Below are 18,620 nucleotides of genomic sequence, written 5' to 3' on the forward strand. Positions count from 1 at the left end.
GCTGCAGATTAGGGGGACTGAAAAAAGCCCTTACTACACCCCCTTTTTGTTGTTTGCGCTGATGCTGGGATAGTGAACGGTTAGGCTGCCTGGACCTCCGTTCTTGGAAGCCGCGTAACCCGCCATACGTACGCCCTATCTCAGAGCGCTACTGTGACTGAGTGTACTGTTTGGGCGTGGTCTTTGTAAGGATGGATAAAGACTTGGCCAATTGAGAGCTGTTTTTCTTCTTGTCCGGCTCCTCATCCGTTGTGGAGTGGAAGAGGTCACCTCCTTCAATTGGAAGATCTATAATGCATTCCTGGACATCCGGGTGGAATTTTGCTGCACGGAGCCAGGGCGTTCTTCTTATGTCCGTGATCTTTGCCACCGTCAATCCAGCCTTGAATAGTGATTGGCTCTGCGCCGGAAGCTATGGGAGGAAATCCCTCATTTCCTGCCAGAGCCTCTTGTTAACGGCTGCCAGCATGGCATGCGCGTTGGCTTGACGCAGGTGCAAGTATGCGTTGGAATACAGCTTCTTCCCGTACGCCTCCAAGATCTTCTCCTCCTTGCCTAGCAGCGCCTCAGAGGAGGCTGACGACGACTGAGGCTTGGAGTACAGTGATGCCGCAGCGATCACAGAGGAGTGTGGCTGAGGATGGGCCGATAGCAAGAGTGTATCCCCCTCCATCTGCCTTTACTTGGCATCCAGGCGTTTATTCACTGGCTGGGATGAGTGGGGCTTGAGCCAACCCTTTTTGGCCAAGGCAACTACGTCCTTCTGCATCGGGATCCCTGTTCTGGTCACGGAACGTAGCATGAGGACTTCTGCGAGGACCCCCTCTGTTGGTTGCTCGACCTAGGGTTGAGGAAGGCCCAAATACTCTGCCAGCCCTGCCAGATGTTCGTGGAAGGCCTTGGCCGAAGATGACATGTCGGGGTCCTCCTCCTCAACTGTGTCCACCTTTGGGTCAGGAGAGTCCTGCACCGGAGGGGGAGTACTAGGAGCTGTAAGCTGAGGTGTGGGGACCGGAGCTGACTGCAGCGGAGGCTGGTACAGAACCGCCTGCACAATCGCTTGGGGGGCCCGGATCGGGCTGCTGAGGCTGAACAGGGACCGGAGAGGCCTGTACAGGAGCCGGCGGTATCAGAGCCACTGGAGGAAGCAAGTCCTTGATGGCATCCCCGAGGATGACCCCCATCTGTCGAGACTTCATGAGCCAGAGGAACTTTTCAAAGAATCTGTCCTCGCGGACTGGATTGGTGGTAGGGGGCACTGACGGGGCAGCGGGCGGATGCTGGAGCTGTATCGTGCCCTGCCTGTATGGACACAGCGGGAACCTGCCTTGTGCAAAGGATGGGTAAGCTGTAGGCCACATACCTGGTTGACACCAGTCCCACCTTGCCACATGTTCCTCCACATGCGGCCTTCCTTGGAGAGGTGTCAGCCGAATGTCTGGATTTTCTGGCACGGTGGCTATTTTGTCGAGCTGCCTTCCAAGTGTCTGCGTCGTGTTGCTCGGCTCACTGTGCCCCACCCAGGACTCTTGAGTATGGATCATGGGGCCTACCGTGTTTCTCCAACCGAGACCCAGTAGGTGTTTCGCCCTTGATGGATCTGCCAGTAGAACTGTGTAAAGGCGCCCCCTCAGACATGGTGCCGTAACTAGGGTGTAGCCCCTTGGGTGAAGACCCAATAAAAGAACCTTCCGGTCCCTCAACAGCATCACCGGGAGGATCTACAGATCCCTTGGCCTGTCGGCCGGTAGCTGATACAGCCTGGGTACTTATGTTGGTACAAGGACATGAGTGGCCTCTCCCCCGGGCGAGTCCTTGTGAAGGCCCTACCTTAGGCCTGGATCGAAGGTAGACAGAGTCCTTTAGGTCCTCTGGAGGCGATCTGTGGAAGAGCTCCCTCCACCTGGCCAGTCTGTTTTTCAAGGATCTTGAGGAAAGCACGTTGCATAGGCAGAGGGCGTCGACATGCGCCGGGGAGGAGCGTGACACCTGAGGACCGAGTACCTGAATAATAAAAAGACAAAAAAAGTCAAAGAGAAGAAGTATCCGCACATGGAATTACATGGCCGAAGCCAAACCCAGGAGCGCTGGTGAATTCGCCCTGTTCCCCTCGACACGGAAAAGGAGACTGAAGTGTGGCGCCGTAGGGCAGAGTCAGGGGGGTAAATGCTCCCAGGGCTGCACCCCCGCGTGCCTCTAAATTTAAAGGGGAAGAAGGTTTTTTCTAGTGAAATTGGTTCCGTCTCCTGTTCCTTGGAAGAGACGCCCAAGCAGTATGGAGGAAAGGGGACGGGACGTAAGAGTACCAGAGGTTTCTAATTGCAGACCCGGGGATCGAACCCGTGTTGCTCTGTGTTGTCTTGCTTCCAAGGCAAGGACGTTGCCCCTAAGCTATTCTCCCAGTACATCGGCTGATGTTGTTGATCCTATAAGACGAAGCAAAATATACTGGCCGGAATGGTGCTGTGCAGGCACGGGATGATAGACAGGGTACCTTCGTCATGTAAATAGGCACATGGGAAAGGATATGGACTGGGGGCCTACCAACTCTCACACCCAGCCTCTGGAGCAGGACTGGTCAACTTCTTTGAGTCTTTGTCCTACAACTGTAACATTTGTTCACAATCTCGGGGAGTGACTTGACTCAGATTCTGCCTTAACTACCCACATAAACACACTCACGAGCAGCTGCTTTTTTCAAATGAAATCTTTAAAAAGGTTTCTTGACTATTTTACCTTTTCAGCAAGAATCCAACTCATGAATGCGTTCCTACCAAGCCGTTTGGATTAATGCAATACGATATGTCTTGGATTGCCTAACAAAATCGTTTTAAACAGCAAATAATTCAGAATGCTGCTGCCAGGGATCATTTTTTTTTTAACTTTATTTAGATAACAGGCAGTCAGGTTACATTGACGTTCTCCTTTCACACATTATTTGCACAATTGTTAGTTGCATTGCATTCAGATCATGCACTATCAATAACGTTTATTACATTACATTTCAGAGTCTTTTATAGCTGGGTTTCTCTCAGATATTCTCAGAATGGTTCCCAAATGTGCTTGGGTCTGTTCATCACTTTCATTGTCCCCACAGAACTGTCTTCTGTCTCTTGCACAAAGGTCAGTTCTCTTAGCCTTTTATGTATTGTCTGGGTCAAACTAGATAAGATCCTGCCATAGAGGAACATTGGGAATTGAGTCCATATGTCTAGTTTCACGGCCAGTGTGTTGAGGTACTCTTCGTGGTTTTTTTCGTATAATAGTTTTTGTGTTCGAGCTATCTCCACCCCCAAATATTTTAGGTTGGTCTCAGCCAACCTGAACCCACTTCGGTCTTCCAGCTCTTTGGTGCCTTCTGTTAATGTGAACAATTCTGATTTAGTTGTGTTGATTTTGTACACTGAGTGTAGTGTAAAATTGGTTACTCACTCCCTTACTGGTTTAATGTTCGAGTCCGGGTCTCGCAAGGGCAGTAAGGCATCATCGGCATACAGGGAGATTATTTGTGGTGGGCCCACTGTGTGTATCCCTCTATTACTATGCCTATCCCTATGCCTCATCCCTTGCACGAGCGGTTCGATTGTTAATGCAAAGAGAAGAGGTGAGAAAGGAGCGTAGTGAGCGGGATTGGTCCTGACATCAGTTCATTGGTACTGACTATCGCTGTTGGATTCATGTAGAGTAGACCAATGTACCCCCTAAAGCTATTTCCCAGTCCCATCCGCCTCAATACGCCGCTGCCAGGCTTCTATTGCATCTGAATAGGGGGGCTCCTATATCTTCTGCCCTTAAAGACTTGCATTGGCTGCCTGTGGCAAAAAAGAATAGATTTTAAGATGCTCTGTACAGTACACAAAGCAGGCCCGGACTATTTTCGTAATTGCTTGGTACGAAACATCCCTGGCAATCAATTAAGTTCGGCCACTACAAATCTGTTGTAAGGGGAAAGTATAAATACCAGCGAGAGGGGATGCCAATCATTTAGTGTTTTGGGACCCAGGCTATGAAATGTCCTCCCATCTCTTCTTCAGACCATTCCAAACCACTTAGAATTCAGACATTCTGCCTCATCACGAGTTTGGCGGTAACCCTTAAATGCAGCGGTAACGCTATTACCTCCACATTTAAGGGTCTGCCAAATCACGGGTTTGGCGGATTTGGCGGATTTACACCCAGCTCTGAGCTGGGGGCAAATCTGCTGCAATTCCGCTAATTTTCTGCGCTATTACCGCCGGCGGTAATAGCGCCACACATTCCCCATTGGGCCCAATGGGGAATCGGAAATTCCTGAATGGGCCCATTGGGGAATGGGGACTTACCGTTCTGCCAAACCCGTGATCCAGCACTAACAGCGCCAGGGGGGGTTTGGCAGTAGGGCTAATAGCCCCGGCGGTAATACCGTGATGAGGCCCATTGTCTGAAGACTTTGTTGTTTGTGAGTTAAACTCTATATCAGCTTGGAAGGCAGAGGCTTCTGGTGTGATAGCGTGTCAAAGCCTCCTTCGAGGTGAGCAGTGCCATCCACAAATGCATTACCTACCTACCTGCTTACCTTCCTACTGACTCTAGTGTAAAACCTGGTATGCACCCACCCCAGGCTAAAAAGGTCCCTACCCCCACCCCATGCTAAAAAGGTCCCTACCCCCACCTGACATGGACATATCTCTGGCCCTTGCACATTTACTTGTTGCTACGGCTATGCCCTTCTCACCTGCAATAGCAACCTTAAGCTGTCTGATATGCCTTTGGCCATGCCCAAGACCACCCCAAGCCACCGGAAGTAGTCAATGATCACTTTGACCTGTGTATGGCTTTTGGCCGTGCCGTGGGTAACTCCAAGCCGCCTGCTATGGCCACTGGACCTGGACTGTGGCCATGCCCAATGGCCATTACAGGTGTGCATGCCACCACTAGCCCCACACACCCATCCTATGATGGAGCCTGGTCTGCAGGCTCAAGCCAGGTTTGAGTCCTGACACAAGCCCACAGACCTTGCTTGAAGCCTTCCGGGACAGCACTAGCCCCGTGGGCCCTCTCCACAGGTCATGGACTGGGTTTGTGGGTCCCACAAAAACCAGGCTTTTTTCTGTTTTACTGACATTTTGCAGGATAAAAAAAGAAGCATATTAGCATGCTTACCTCATTTTCCATAGCCAAATGCTGGATTCCTGTAACGTGCCCCCTGAGACTTTGGGGTTGGTTGCCATTACGCACTGCGTGATGTTGGTCCTGGAGGCAGTGCACCTTAGATACACCAAACCTATCAATCCACCTTGTGCTTATTCTATCACAATGGACAATTCGCAACTAGCCCCCTGTTCCTGAGCCCCTATTCCCTGGTGCGGGTTAATGCCAGCAGGGCCTGTGTTCCTGCTTAGTGACCAGAGTACCAGCAGGGCCTGTGTTCCTGCTTAGTAACCAGGCGAAGAGCAGGTTACCTGAAGCTACAGGCAATGACCTAGAAAGGTCCTACCATGTGTGAAGCTTCTCTCAAAGACAGTCTGCAGGGAAACATGCTGAACATCAACAGCACATGTAATGCTGGTTCTCCGAGTGAGCGCGGCAGTCACCAAGGCTGCAAACAGATGCCAGGAAGTAAGAACTCACCCACAGACTTCAGAACACAAAACCACAAGATAAACAACACTGTCTACAGACTTGAAACCGTGGCACTTGTCCACACTCAACTATGTCATCAGTAGGAATCCAAGATGGCAGACTGGCATGATATCGGCTCAGTCCACAATCCATCAGAAGGGGAGCGGAAACTGTTGCAGCAATCAGGATTGTAGTTGCCAGCACAAAGCTCCAATCGCAGCACTCAGTTGATAATGGGGGACAGTTGATCACCCCTCATGCGAGGTGCATCCTGGGGATGAGGCCACATCACTATAAAACCCTGAGCTAGAACTAAAGAATGAAGGAGACAGGAGTTGGTGGGTAGAGTGTGGAGGCAGATGGGCCAGCGACAAGAAGGCCAGTGGAAGATGGACGAGAAGGGCTGTTAAGTGGCAGGAGTGGATGGACCTACAGGAGGAGTGGAGTTGTTGGAGAAGGGAAGGAATGAAGAAAAAGATAGAGTGGAGAAGAGATATTTGAGAAGATAAGGCATGAAGAAGAAAAGCTGGAGAAGAAAAGGAGTGGAGATGAATTGTAGGAGGAGGGTAAGAGTGATAAGGAGCTATTAGGGGGAGAAAAGAGGGAAATGAGTTGTTGGAGGAGTTAAGAAGAGGAAAGGAGTTGGAGGAGAGAAGGGAGTTGATGGAGGAAGTGAGGAAAAGATAAGATTTGGCAAAAAGGAAGAACAGAGGGTGAGAGGAGAACAACTATGAAGAGAAGGAGGAAGGTGGTGACCACATCAATAGAGTATCGGTGATACAGAGAGGCGAGTGGTGGAGAAGGAGGAGAATGGTTTAGAAAGGAAACAGTAGTTGCGTACTGTCAAGTGGGACATGGGGGAGGATTGACATGTGAGAGCCAGAACTCTGAGCTATGGGAAGCAGGTCAGTTAGAATGTGGTTGGTTGAGCAAACACCTCAGCATGGGGCTGCACTCAACATCCTCGGATGTCATGATTTCTGCCCCTCATGTCCCCAGCCCTCCAAGATGTCAGGCTGGAGCCAGGCCACGATCACCTACATGGCCCTCAAGGGCCTCCCTATCCCTCCAAAGACCCACTTGGAGTCAGACTTGGTGCTTGTGGCACCAGACTCACTCACTCCCATAGGATAACATTGGGGATTGGACTTGCAGTGCATTGATGGGGACAAGATGGATGCCTCCACATATTTTGTTTCCCAGAACTGCATGTGCAGTCTAGTCTTTTGGGTGTGGTTCAGCCCAGAGACACCTGGGATACCCAGAAACTAATTAAGCCACGCCCAGGCTGAGAAACATGCTTTGTGTTTTCTGCACCTGCAGCGTGACACTCACCGTGTTCGGATCGGTCTCCAGTAGGCCTGCATCTTTCTTCTGCGCTCAGCTCCTGCAAGCACAAGAACCCCGTTAGGAACAGCCTTACCTTGCAGCGCTTCTGCCCATCATTCATCGCTTCTTCTGTTCTGTGGGCATCTTCGGCGGTGTCATTCCCATTCCGGCACGCCGCTTCCTAAGGAAAAGGGAAATTAACAGAAAAAAGGCATTAGTAAGCATTCAGCAAATCTTCGCTTATTTTTAAAGACTGTACGAGCTTCAAATGCTTACCTGAATCCCAGCCGCTCTGGGGGAACTCTGTCTACAGAACTTCTCATCCATGTGCAAGAGGGAAAATACACTCCAGGTTAGCATGGAAACATCTAGAGACGCTGCATACCACGCTTACTCACTGCATTTCTTCTTCATAACCGGCATCCACGCTGAAAACGTTGCGTCACCTAAAAGACACAGAAAAAGAACTCAGTTCAATACAAATACGAAAGAGTCGCATCGCGCATCGCGCTCTCACTCACCTTCAGCGCTACTCATCTCAGCAGCACGTCGCCATCCCCGGATGCCGGCCATCATCTAAGGAAGGAAAGGAACGAAGTTAGAGAACTGTTCAAAAGACTCATTTTACTTACCTGTCAGACTCTTGCCAGTGAAGTAACTAGGCAGCAACGAGCCTGCATCAGTCAACGCGCCCCTGCGCTGAAAGCAGGACGGAGAGCACACTTTCCAAGAAAACAAGGCCCAGTCTCCGGTCGAGTAGACTCCACGGAAGGGTTCGAGGTCGTAAGAGGTCAGAACAGGCTGAGTGACGTCCCCGTGGATACCAGGTGAGCGTTACAGAACACAAAGCCTCACATCAAAATCCACCTGGGCGTCATGGAAATGTCAGAAACCGACCAGTTAGTCCACATGTTGGGGCAGCTATGTTCTGAAGTACATGCAGCCAGGCAGGAGACCAACACCCTGATGAGAGAGCTGATAGTAGCCAAAGAACGCACTGATGATTTAAGCCGGCAACTTCTCCAGTCACAAGCAGGGCATGCACCATTGCCGGGAAGCGTGCCCTCGATGCCAGCACCATCAGCCAATCCCGTTCAGATAACCCTTCCTGGGGCAGGTCCCTTGGCCCCGCCCGAACGATTTACGGGGATCCCAAGAGGTTTGCAACGTTCATGAACCAGTGCCGCCTGCACTTCCTTTGTAGACCAGGGGCCTTTCCGAATGACCAATCACGGGTCGCTTTTGTGCTATCCTACCTGAGTGGTAGTGACGCGGACTGGTCTGTACCCTTTGTGGCCCAAGACGATCCTTTGCTGCATGACTTCAGGGGCTTTCAGCAAGAGATGGAAAAGCTGTTCGCCCGTCTTACTCATGGGCAGATATTAGACAACAAACTTCTGTCCCTACGCCAAGGGAATCACGATTTATTAACATACATAGCCACGTTCAATAGACTCGTAGTTGAAGCAGAATGGCCAGTGGAGAAGAGAACCACGTTATTTCATTGGGGGTAGCAGGGGCAACTCAACGATGTTCTCACACAAGTAGTGAACCCCCCGAAAGACTGTTCAGAATTCATTGACCTTGTTGTTCAACTGGATCATAGGTTGCAGGACCGAAGAGCAGATCGAACCAGACTGGACCCTCGCCCTATGTATGTGCATTCAAAGGACAATATTGCCCACACAACGGAAGGTTCAGGAGAACCAATGCAAATTGGGGGGGTCAGATCCCCCTTGACTAAAGCGGAAAGGGATAAATGGAGACAGCAGCAGTTAAGTCTGTACTGTGGAAGGTCAGGTCATTTCCTTAAAGAGTGCCCTGTGAAGCCACCGAGGAGGACTGTAGGGGCCATGGACAAGGAAGATACCATCAAGGAATCGGAAAACCCCCCAGCCCGGCAAGTGTAGGGGTCCACTTGTTGAGCGAAGAAAGTGAACTACAGACCTCCCATTTTGCACTATCTGTGGTCTTGATCAATCACCAACAACCATCTCGGATGTACGCAGTAAGACCGTACATTGACAGTGGAGCCGTTGGGAATTACATCGACCAGCCACTGTCGACAGCACGGAAATAGCTTCTGGTCCAGTATCCCAATGCACTGCAGCTTTAACCCTTGTGTGCCAGGATGGACACCAAGAATCTATCGTTTTCGACCTCATTAAGGCACCACACTTCTGGTTGATTTTGAAAATGCCATGGTTGGTAGCTCACAATCCTCAAATCGATTGGCGAGCAAAAGAATTGGCCTTTCCCGAGACTTGCGCCCACACATGTTATCGCCAAGAGAAACAACCAATAGACACCAGAACCTCCACGCTTGCAACTGTGGCAATCGGCACCCTACCAAGTGAATACCAGGACTTTCAAGATGTCTTTCAGAAAGAACAGACTAATACCCTACCACCGCATAGACCGTACGATTGCCAAATTGACTTGATACCCGGTGCACAAATCCCTTGTGGGCGAATTTACGCACTCACGGAACCAGAAAACCAGCACCTGAAGGCCTATCTTGACCAATAACTGGCCAACGGGTTCATCCGTCCCTCGAAGTCTCCAGCAGCCGGTCCTCTATTCTTTGTACCGAAAAAGGAGGGGGACTTGAGAACGTGCATCGACTATCGCGCACTGAACCAGATTACCATAAAAAACCGCTACCCCCTGCCACTGATCCCTGAATTGCTTGATCAAGTCAAAGATGCCCAAATCTACACAAAACTAGACCTGAGGGGGGCATTTCAGCTTGTTCGCATAAAACAGGGGGACGAATGGAAAACCGTTTTTTGCACCAAATATGGCTTGTACGAATATCAAGTAATGCCCTTTGGCCTTTGCAACGCACCTACAGCATTTCAATACTTCATGAACGATGTCCTACGGGAATTGATTGACGTCTGTGCTCTAGTGTACATCGACGATATTCTAGTATATTCTGCATCAAAGCAGGACCACGTTAAACACGTCCAATCTGTATTGGAGAAACTCCGTCAACACCAGCTCTACGCCAAGCTCGAAAAGTGCTCATTCCACATCTCCGAGGTGGAATTCCTGGGCTTTATTCTCAGCCCGAATGGAATCCGAATGGATGTACACAAGGTAGATGCTATCCTGAACTGGCCATCCCCAAATTCATTCAAGGGGGTTCAAAGTATGCTGGGTTTTGCAAACTTCTACTGCCGGTTCATCCCAGGATGTTTGCAAATCGTGCATCCCATCACGTCATTGCTAAGGAAAAGCAACAAAAAGTTCCAGTGGACAACAGAAGACGAGGAAAGCTTTCCAGGAACTCAAAGCAAGATTCACATCTGCCCCAATTTTACGCCACCCTCGCCCTGATCTCCCATACCTGGTGGAAACGGATGCCTCAAGCATGCTTATGGGAGCCATCCTTTCACAAAAGGACCCCGAAACGGGCCAGTTACACCCTGTTGCCTTCTGGTCGCGTAAATTCACACCCCCTGAACTAAATTACGCTATCACAGACAAAGAACTCCTGGCCATTAAGTCAGCCTTTAAGGCATGGCGGCACTACCTCTTGGGCACCAGACACACAATCACGGTAATAACTGACCACCGGAAACTCCAGTACCTAAAAACGGCAAAGGCCGAATCCTCACAACAACTACGTTGGGCTCTTTTTTTTGCTGAATATGACTACGTGATCACATTTCGACCAGGGGTGAAGAAGGGGAAGGCCGATGCCCTTTCCTGTATGGGGTGGAAGAGCAAGGGTATCAGACGCCTGACCCAATAGCAATCATCCCAAGTGGCAAGCTCCTAGGAATCACAGCAACCATAACTCAGAAAGAATTACATGAAGAAATCCAAAACCTGGTGAGTTCGGAGCAATTACAAGCGTGGAGTGCACAAGGAGAACATTACATGATAAAAGATCAGTTGCCCTACTTCAGGAATCGTTTATTCTTACCAAACCAAGAACTACGAGAACAAGTTATCATGATTCCTTGATCGAGGGCCACCCCGGAATCGCTAAAACCCTAGCCAAGGTAAAACGAAATTATTGGTGGCCCACGTGGCGTAAATACATTATCCAATTCATCCTATCTTGTGGAGTGTGTGCTCAAAACAAGTCATCCAAGCAGAAACCGGCTGGGCTATTACAACCATTGGAAATCCCACCACCACCCTGGCACACGTTGTTCCTCGATTTTATTACTGACTTACCACCCAGTCAAGGGTTTAACACTATTCTTGTGGTCGTGGAACTATTTTCAAAAATGGCACATTTCATTCCTCTTAAGGGGCTCCCAAATGCTTCCACTCTGGCAAAGGTATTTCTTGAAGGCATCGTACGGCTCCATGGGTTTCCTTCAGTTTTAGTATCAGACCGAGGTACTCAATTTGTATCTAACTTCTGGAGAAAATGCTGCTCTATGGCCCAGATCGACATCCGGCTATCCACCAGTCACCATCCCCAAACAGATGGTCAAACTGAGAGGACAAATCAGACGCTCGAGGAGTATCTGCGTTGCATGTTACACCAAGCTGAAGGAAGCTGGTTCGACCTATTATGGATAGCTGAATATGCTTATAATAATTCCCTACACACCAGCACTGGGCAGACACCCTTTTATACCATGTATGGCAGGCAACCACGTACTTCTGAGTTGGACGTTCCTACAACCCTGGAAATACCAGCAGTCAAAACCTTGCACACGGCCATTTCTCAAACCTTTAAAAGGGCAGCTGAACACCTACTTCAAGCTAAGAATCACCAAAAGAAGTTTGCTGATCAACACCGAGCAAAGGCCCCCAACTACCAAGTGGGAGAAAAAGTCTGGCTGGCGTCTAAACACGTGTCCATTAAAGGAACCCGAACTTTCCGTCCAAGATACCTGGGTCTATTCACCGTCACCTCAATGATAAATCCTGTGGCGGTCTGACTAGCTTTGCCGTCAAACATGCAGATTCATCCTGTGTTCCACGTGTCTCTCCTTAAACCTGTTCAACCTGGGACCCGGGTAGCAACGCCACCGCAGCCAGTAGTAGTCGCCGGGGAGCCAGAATTCGAAGTCAAGGACATCCTGGATTCAAAGTACGTCAGATCCAAATTATACTACTTAGTAGACTGGAAGGGGTATGGTCCACAAGACAGGACATGGGATCCTTGTGAGTACATACATGCACCTCGCTTGCTTAGATGATTCCATCAAAACCATCCAAACAAACCAGGACCAGACGGAAGAGCCTCCTTGAGAGGGGCCTTGGGGGGGAGTGCTGTCATGATTCCTGCCCCTCATGTCCCCAGCCCTCCAAGATGTTAGACTGGAGTCAGGCCACTATCACCTACATGGCCCTCAAGGGCCTCTCCATCCCTCCAAAGACCCACTTGGAGTCAGACTTGGCGCTTGTGGCACCAGAGTCACTCACTCCCATAGGATAACATTGGGGATTGGACTTGTAGTGCATTGATGGGGACAAGATGGATGCCCCCACATATTTCAGTTCCCAGAACTGCATGTGCAGTCTAGTCTTTTGGGTGTGGTTCAGCCCAGAGACACATGGGATACCCAGAGACTATTTAAGCCATGCCCAGGCTGAGAAACATGCTTTGTGCTTTCTGCACCTGCAGCGTGACACTCACCGTGTTCCGATCGGTCTCCAGTAGGCCTGCATCTTTCTTCTGCGCTCAGCTCATGCAAGAACAAGAACACTGTTAGGAACAGCCTTACCTTGCGGCGCTTCTGCCCATCATTCATCGCTTCTTCTGTTCTGCGGGCATCTTCGGCGGCGTCATTCCCATTCCAGCACGCCGCTTCCTAAGGAAAAGGGAAAAGAACAGAAAAAGGCATTAGTAAGCATTCAGCAAATCTTCGCTTAGTTTTAAAGACTGTACGAACTTCAAACGCTTACCTGAATCCCAGCCGCTCTGGGGGAACTCTGTCTCCGGAACTTCTCATCCATCTCCAAGAGGGAAAATACACTCCAGGTTAGCGTGGAAACATCTAGATGCGCCACATACCACGCTTACTCACCGCATTTCTTCTTCATAACCGGCATCCACGCTGAAAACGTCGCAGCACCTAAAAGACACAGAAAAAGAACTCAGTTCAATACAAATACGAAAGGGTTGCATCGCGCATCGCGCTCTGACTCACCTTCAGCGCTAATCATCTCAGCAGCACATCGCCATCCCCAGACGCCGTCCATCATCTCACGAAGGAAAGGAACGAAGTTAGAGAACTGTTCAAAAGACTCATTATACTTACCTGTTGGACTCTTGCCAGTGAAGTAACTAGGCAGCAACGAGCCTGCATCAATCAACGCGCCCCTGCGCTGAAAGCAGGACAGAGAGCACACTTTCCAAGAAAACAATGCCCAGTCTCCAGTCGAGTAGACTGCAGGGAAGGGTTCAAGGTTGTAAGAGGTCAGAACAGGCTGAGTGATATCCCCGTGGATACCAGGTGAGCGTTACATCGGGCCCCAAGAGATATGGACAGACTTTGAAATACTCTGAGAGGGTCAGTGTTCTCGATATCACCAGGCCTCTCTGGAGGTGGAGGCTAATGAACCTAGCCAAGAAGCAGCCATATGTCACCTGGCCAAGGAACACTTATTACGAAGAAAGAAGTATTGGGCCACATAGAAGCCTAAGTGTCAAACATCAGAGATTAGGGACCTTAAAAATTAGGGACATCCTGGCAACTTATTTTGTGTTATTGAAATCTATTACGCCAAACCCCCTTTCGCTGAAGATTTTATTTTACAATAAAACTCATATCAAGTACATTCTATGATTTGGGTTATTTGTTGAATTACTTGCCGTCATGCAATGTTTACTTGCAAGCAAGGCTGTGTGACCTGGCATGTGACATGGCTCAATGTGACCTGCACCTCCCGTTCTTTGGAGGATGCACACATGCGAATGGTCAGCACACAGAGAAGACAGGTAATGCATAAATTGACAGTGATACTTGCCCCATAGTCTATTGCTCTCTAGGCGTTCTACCCTATGCAGTGCGCCAACAATGGCATTGCCTGAGCGAACATCTATGAAGGTGGCACTACTATCTAAGGCAAATGTCTTGCTCCCGCCCTCCTTTCTGTAGCCCCAATCTATTTTAATGTTGTGTATCTTATTTTTGTATGTCTCTTAGTTTTTATTGACATGAAAGGCTAAGGTAACTATACAAGGAATACAGATGATAAATGAACAGAAATGATTAGTCTACGTACCCCGTTTTCAATGCTGAAATGTTGGAATCCTGGATCTGATGGCTCCTGTGGTTGCTCAGAGGCACCTGTAATTCCTTCTGTCATTTCTGGAGACTCCTGCGTAACAGGGCCCAGAGGGTCTATCGCACCTAGGCACTCCGGCTCCATGGAGTACCTGTGGAGCTCCAGCTCTGTGCATTCGACGGGTGCATGCGACCATCTGTGTTGGCACTGCTCGGATGCACAGGACAGCGTTGCTGACATCGGGTGGTGGAGGACGGTCTCGATCGCACTGAGCGACCTTTGTCTGGCTTCCGATGACAAGCAGCCGGTAGAGCAGTCACTGGAGTCAGAATGCCTGATGAGTGGTTGCCTCTCTGATATTCTTCTCATGAATTGGGACGCATTGCCTGGCTGAGATGATGGACAGTGTTCCATTGCAGACTGCGGAGCACAGGGCAGACTGCGAGACTGGAGGCTGGATGTAGAGCTTTCGGAAGCATATGGCTCTTGCTCCACTGGACCTGTAACAACAAGAACGAGTCACACGGATTGAATTTTGAAAGCAAGACATGTACATAAGTTGTGCTTTAACTTCAGTACGGTTCTAATGGAGACCTTCCAGATTAAACAATTATAAGAGAAGTTTGGATCCATGTTTCAAGGGTCCAGGTAGATTATTACCCAAGACCTTCAGTTTTATGGTGTTCTGTACGGTAGTACCCAAACTGATCATTTCCAATTGAACGTACGGTAAATCAGGTTGAATTCCGCCAGTACCATTCGATCGTTTGAAAACAATCAGATTGGGTAATCACTACCAAAGATGGGGAGTGGGGGTTGCGGGGGTGTCCCCGCTCCCCATGTTTGACAGTGATGGCCTTTGGAGGTAGCGGTTGTGTCCCCTGCTTCCCAAAGATTGGAGGCAGAGGACAGGGAAAAAAAAGAAAGAAAAGAGGAACCTGCGGCGTCGGATCTGACCCGCGTAGGAGGGACGGATCTGACACTGCAGGGTCAGAAGATGAGCGGATCTAACCAAGTAAGTAGGGGGTGCATGGGGGAATGTACTGTGGGTTGTGGGGGGTTTAAGTTTGGCCGGATTTGGCCACGTCAAAATTGTCTTCATGGCAAAATTGACCACGTTCAATTCGTCCGTGACCAATTGTGCCACGGCCAAATCATATACATCCTTTGGTACAGTTGTGCCTATTTAGTATGAATTGTTTCTTGCTGTGTACTCTCATATATAATTAACTATGGCCATCTATAAGTAAGCAGCATGTGTTTCTGTGGGACTCAACTTGTGTCCTAGAATGATGGTGTTCATTTTCCAATATATATTTATTTTTCAGTAATCATGTGTTAGGGAGATTTTCTTTTAGCCCTTTGGTCGGGGTCTATAGGTTTATCTTCCTAACTTAGGTAGTGCTTTCCTCAAGCTCCCCAGGCTCACCAAGTGGTAATTTTGACAGAGCAGCACAAAACTAGCCCTTGGGAGGTGTAGCCACCTGGTACATGGGTAGAGTACACTTTTCGTTAATACTCGGTAGGACTACGTCCGCACAATATTTTTATTAAAATACATTTATTATGTAAGAAAAGGCAAAGAGCAAAAGCTATGCAAACGCAATACACTCACAAGAAAGTAACTTTGCAAAACAGAAGATGCCACAGGTAAGCAATACGGTTTTAAGTAAGTGGTTTTTAGAGTCAATAGAGAACCCGACCTAGAAAGGAAAAGCAATATTAGGTTTGTGAAGGCTTATCTATCTAGGCTACAAAGGTCAAGAAGAGAGCAATAGCGTGTGAAAAAGGCCGGTCCTAGGTGGCATACGGCAAACTTATAATGAGGATCATGAACTCTCAAAAGAAGTGACACATGCCCACGGTACTGTCATTATTTCGATTTTTGTCGGTCACCTAACCAAAAGACTGCTTGTTTTCAGCCGATTTTAGGCTGCCTACAAAAATCTAAATAATTACATTATTCATCCCCCCTCCCACACCTCAACCTCTTCCCGGTTTTAGTTCCATTTGGGGCGATTTCACACCACAAACTCCCTGCCCGCATGAACCCACAATGCACAGAAACACGCACATAGTCACTTGTCTGTTCTCCCTCCTGGCCGCTTCCGGGTCCTGACGTGCATGTCAGCACCTGCACGCATTCTTGTGCATCGCAGGGGCTGACAGTTCGATATTAGAAAGTCCACTCTGTGCGGTCACAGAACAATCTTTCTAAATCGTTTACTTTGTGGTCTTTTTAAAAAGGTCTCTTGACCTAAGACCGTACACACACGTGTCAGCGAGGGTACTTTATTTAAAGAATGTCTTAAATAGACATCAATCTCATGGTTTCCTTTCCAACTGGGCGTAGCTATGCAGCAGATCCTATCAGACCTTATTTGCCCAACTACATACATCCTCTCTACTCGTTTCTCCAACTCTTACGTTTCAATTAGATGATAGATTGGGTCACGTTTGGATATATGTATTTATTTATACATTTATAGCAGCACACAAAGCCCTATGGAATCTAGGTGCTAGAACCAGCAAGATAGGGGAGGGGGAATAAGAGGGAGGGGGGTAGTGTCAGTTGAAAAGGTGGGGCCTTTGGGCTAGCCATTTTATTTTAGACACATACTTCAAAGTGGGGTTCAACCGCTGGAGGAGGAACAGTTCCTAAGGAGAACAAGCTGCCCCACAGAGTAGGATGATGCTTGTAAGTGAGAACTGCCAGTTGGAGAGATGTGGAGGGGTATGGAGAGGTGTGGAGGGGTGTGGAGAGATGTGGAGAGCTGTGGAGAGGTGTGGAGGGCTGTGGAGAGGTGTGGAGGGCTATGGAGAGGTGTGGTGAGGTGTGGAGGGGTGTGGAGGGGTGCAGAGGGTTGTGGAGGGGTGCGGAGGGATGTGGAGGGGTGTGGAGGGGTGTGGAGGGGTGTGGAGAGGTGTGGAGAGGTGTGAAGGGGTGTGGAGGGGTGTGGAGGGGTGTGGAGGGGTGTGGTGGGGTGTGGAGAGGTGTGGAGAGGTGTGGAGAGATGTGGAGGGATGTGGAGGGGTGTGGAGGGGTGTGGAGCAAAAACTCTAGGCCTTCTTTTGTGCCTTACTTTCTTTTTCCCATCTCTTTTTTAGCCTAATCTACCCATGGGTTTTTACCCATTCTGTCAATGGATACCCTGCCACTCTAGTCAGCAAAGGGGGTTGGACTCCCTCAAGAAGGTGGAGACCCTACTGGCCCATAGTCTCCCTCTCGGGAAGGTTTCCAAGGGCCACTGAATACAGGTAGGTAGGGAGGGTCTCCTTATACATGGAGGGGACCTTCGCTCTGCACTGGCCCGTGAGCAAACCAGAAAAGGGTAGGGAATACAAGTAAGACAAGCATGTTTGGTTCCCAGAATGGTTGCAGGCTTTCCCATGATGTCGGGCGAAACTATCCTGATTAAGTTAGTATCTCAGGAAGCAAATGGTAATGAGCAGAAGAAGTGGACTTCTGCGTATGGCCCGAGGACATGAGAAATAAAACAATACTCACAAGGCAGTAGCGCATATGGGTCCAGGAGGGCAGAGCACTATATAAACTGAGGGAGGGGTTGTTATCGTGGGATAAGGACCCGCCACCAAGTTATGGCCTCAGGTAAAGCAGAGGGCCGTAAATTGGGGAAGGGTCATTATCCAAAGCGATAATGACTCCACCAGAGGACCGTGAGGCTATGAGCACATGATGGTAGTAGCAATACATGTTTTGGAGTTTCTGTGCTGAAGTAAAAATGCTGCTGTAAGAGTGAGTAAAATAAATAGACAAGCTGGGTTAGTACATTAAATTGGGTTTTATTTTGTAGTAATTAAATAAGATGATTGTTGCGCATATTAATAGCAACTTGGTTGAACTGGAACGCGTTTAACACGGGCATGAATGAGGTGTTATGTAAAAGTAAATGGTTTCTCTATAAGAAAGTGAAACAATTTTTCCAAAGTTTTTATGTTTCTCCTTTGTGTGTTAATTAGCATGTTACTGACAAAAGGTTCCTCCCAGAGAGAAAGGGTCTTGTTGGAACAAAATCTTACCTGGAAATCGCATTGTTGATTCCCGGTCAACTTCTGAAAACAGAATGTTTAGAATGCAATACATAGTAGTTAATAACTGCACTCTAAACATTTTGATTGGCTGAGAGGAGGTCAATAACGATTTGCATGTGCTAATAACAAATCTGGGATGATGGACCATACAGAGACATGACAAATGAAGAGAGAGATATTGCCTGCTGAGGAACCCTATAAGAAAATGCAGCAATGGATGAAAACGCTGCAGGCAGAAAAGAATCTCTTGGAAATTCCAGAAAATGGGCAAAAAAAAGGCCATCAGTGGACACACTGACACTAAAGAAGAGAAATGAGTGTGGACTCCAAAGCAAGAGGAGCAAATGAAATAGAAAGAAGGACAAGTAAACAGACCCCACGGAAACAGGGGCGCATTGGAGATTAGGGTCATTATGGCTGTCCAATGGACT

At 48.7% G+C, this 18,620-nt stretch overlaps 1 protein-coding gene across 1 annotated transcript in view; it reads right to left on the bottom strand.

Annotated features, from left to right (window-relative positions):
• The window catches only part of EDA2R (ectodysplasin A2 receptor), a 251,736-nt gene that overhangs the window by 90,071 nt on the left and 143,045 nt on the right, over positions 1 to 18,620 (bottom strand). The window contains exon 8 of the mRNA XM_069612516.1: positions 14,134 to 14,636. Within this exon, the coding sequence (XP_069468617.1) occupies positions 14,134 to 14,636 (503 nt within the window). The remainder of the gene's footprint in view (positions 1 to 14,133; positions 14,637 to 18,620) is intronic.

Source organism: Ambystoma mexicanum, chromosome 5p (genome assembly GCF_040938575.1).
Source record: "Ambystoma mexicanum isolate Mex_15411 chromosome 5p, UKY_AmexF1_1, whole genome shotgun sequence".
NCBI classification, from domain to species: Eukaryota; Metazoa; Chordata; class Amphibia; order Caudata; family Ambystomatidae; genus Ambystoma; species Ambystoma mexicanum.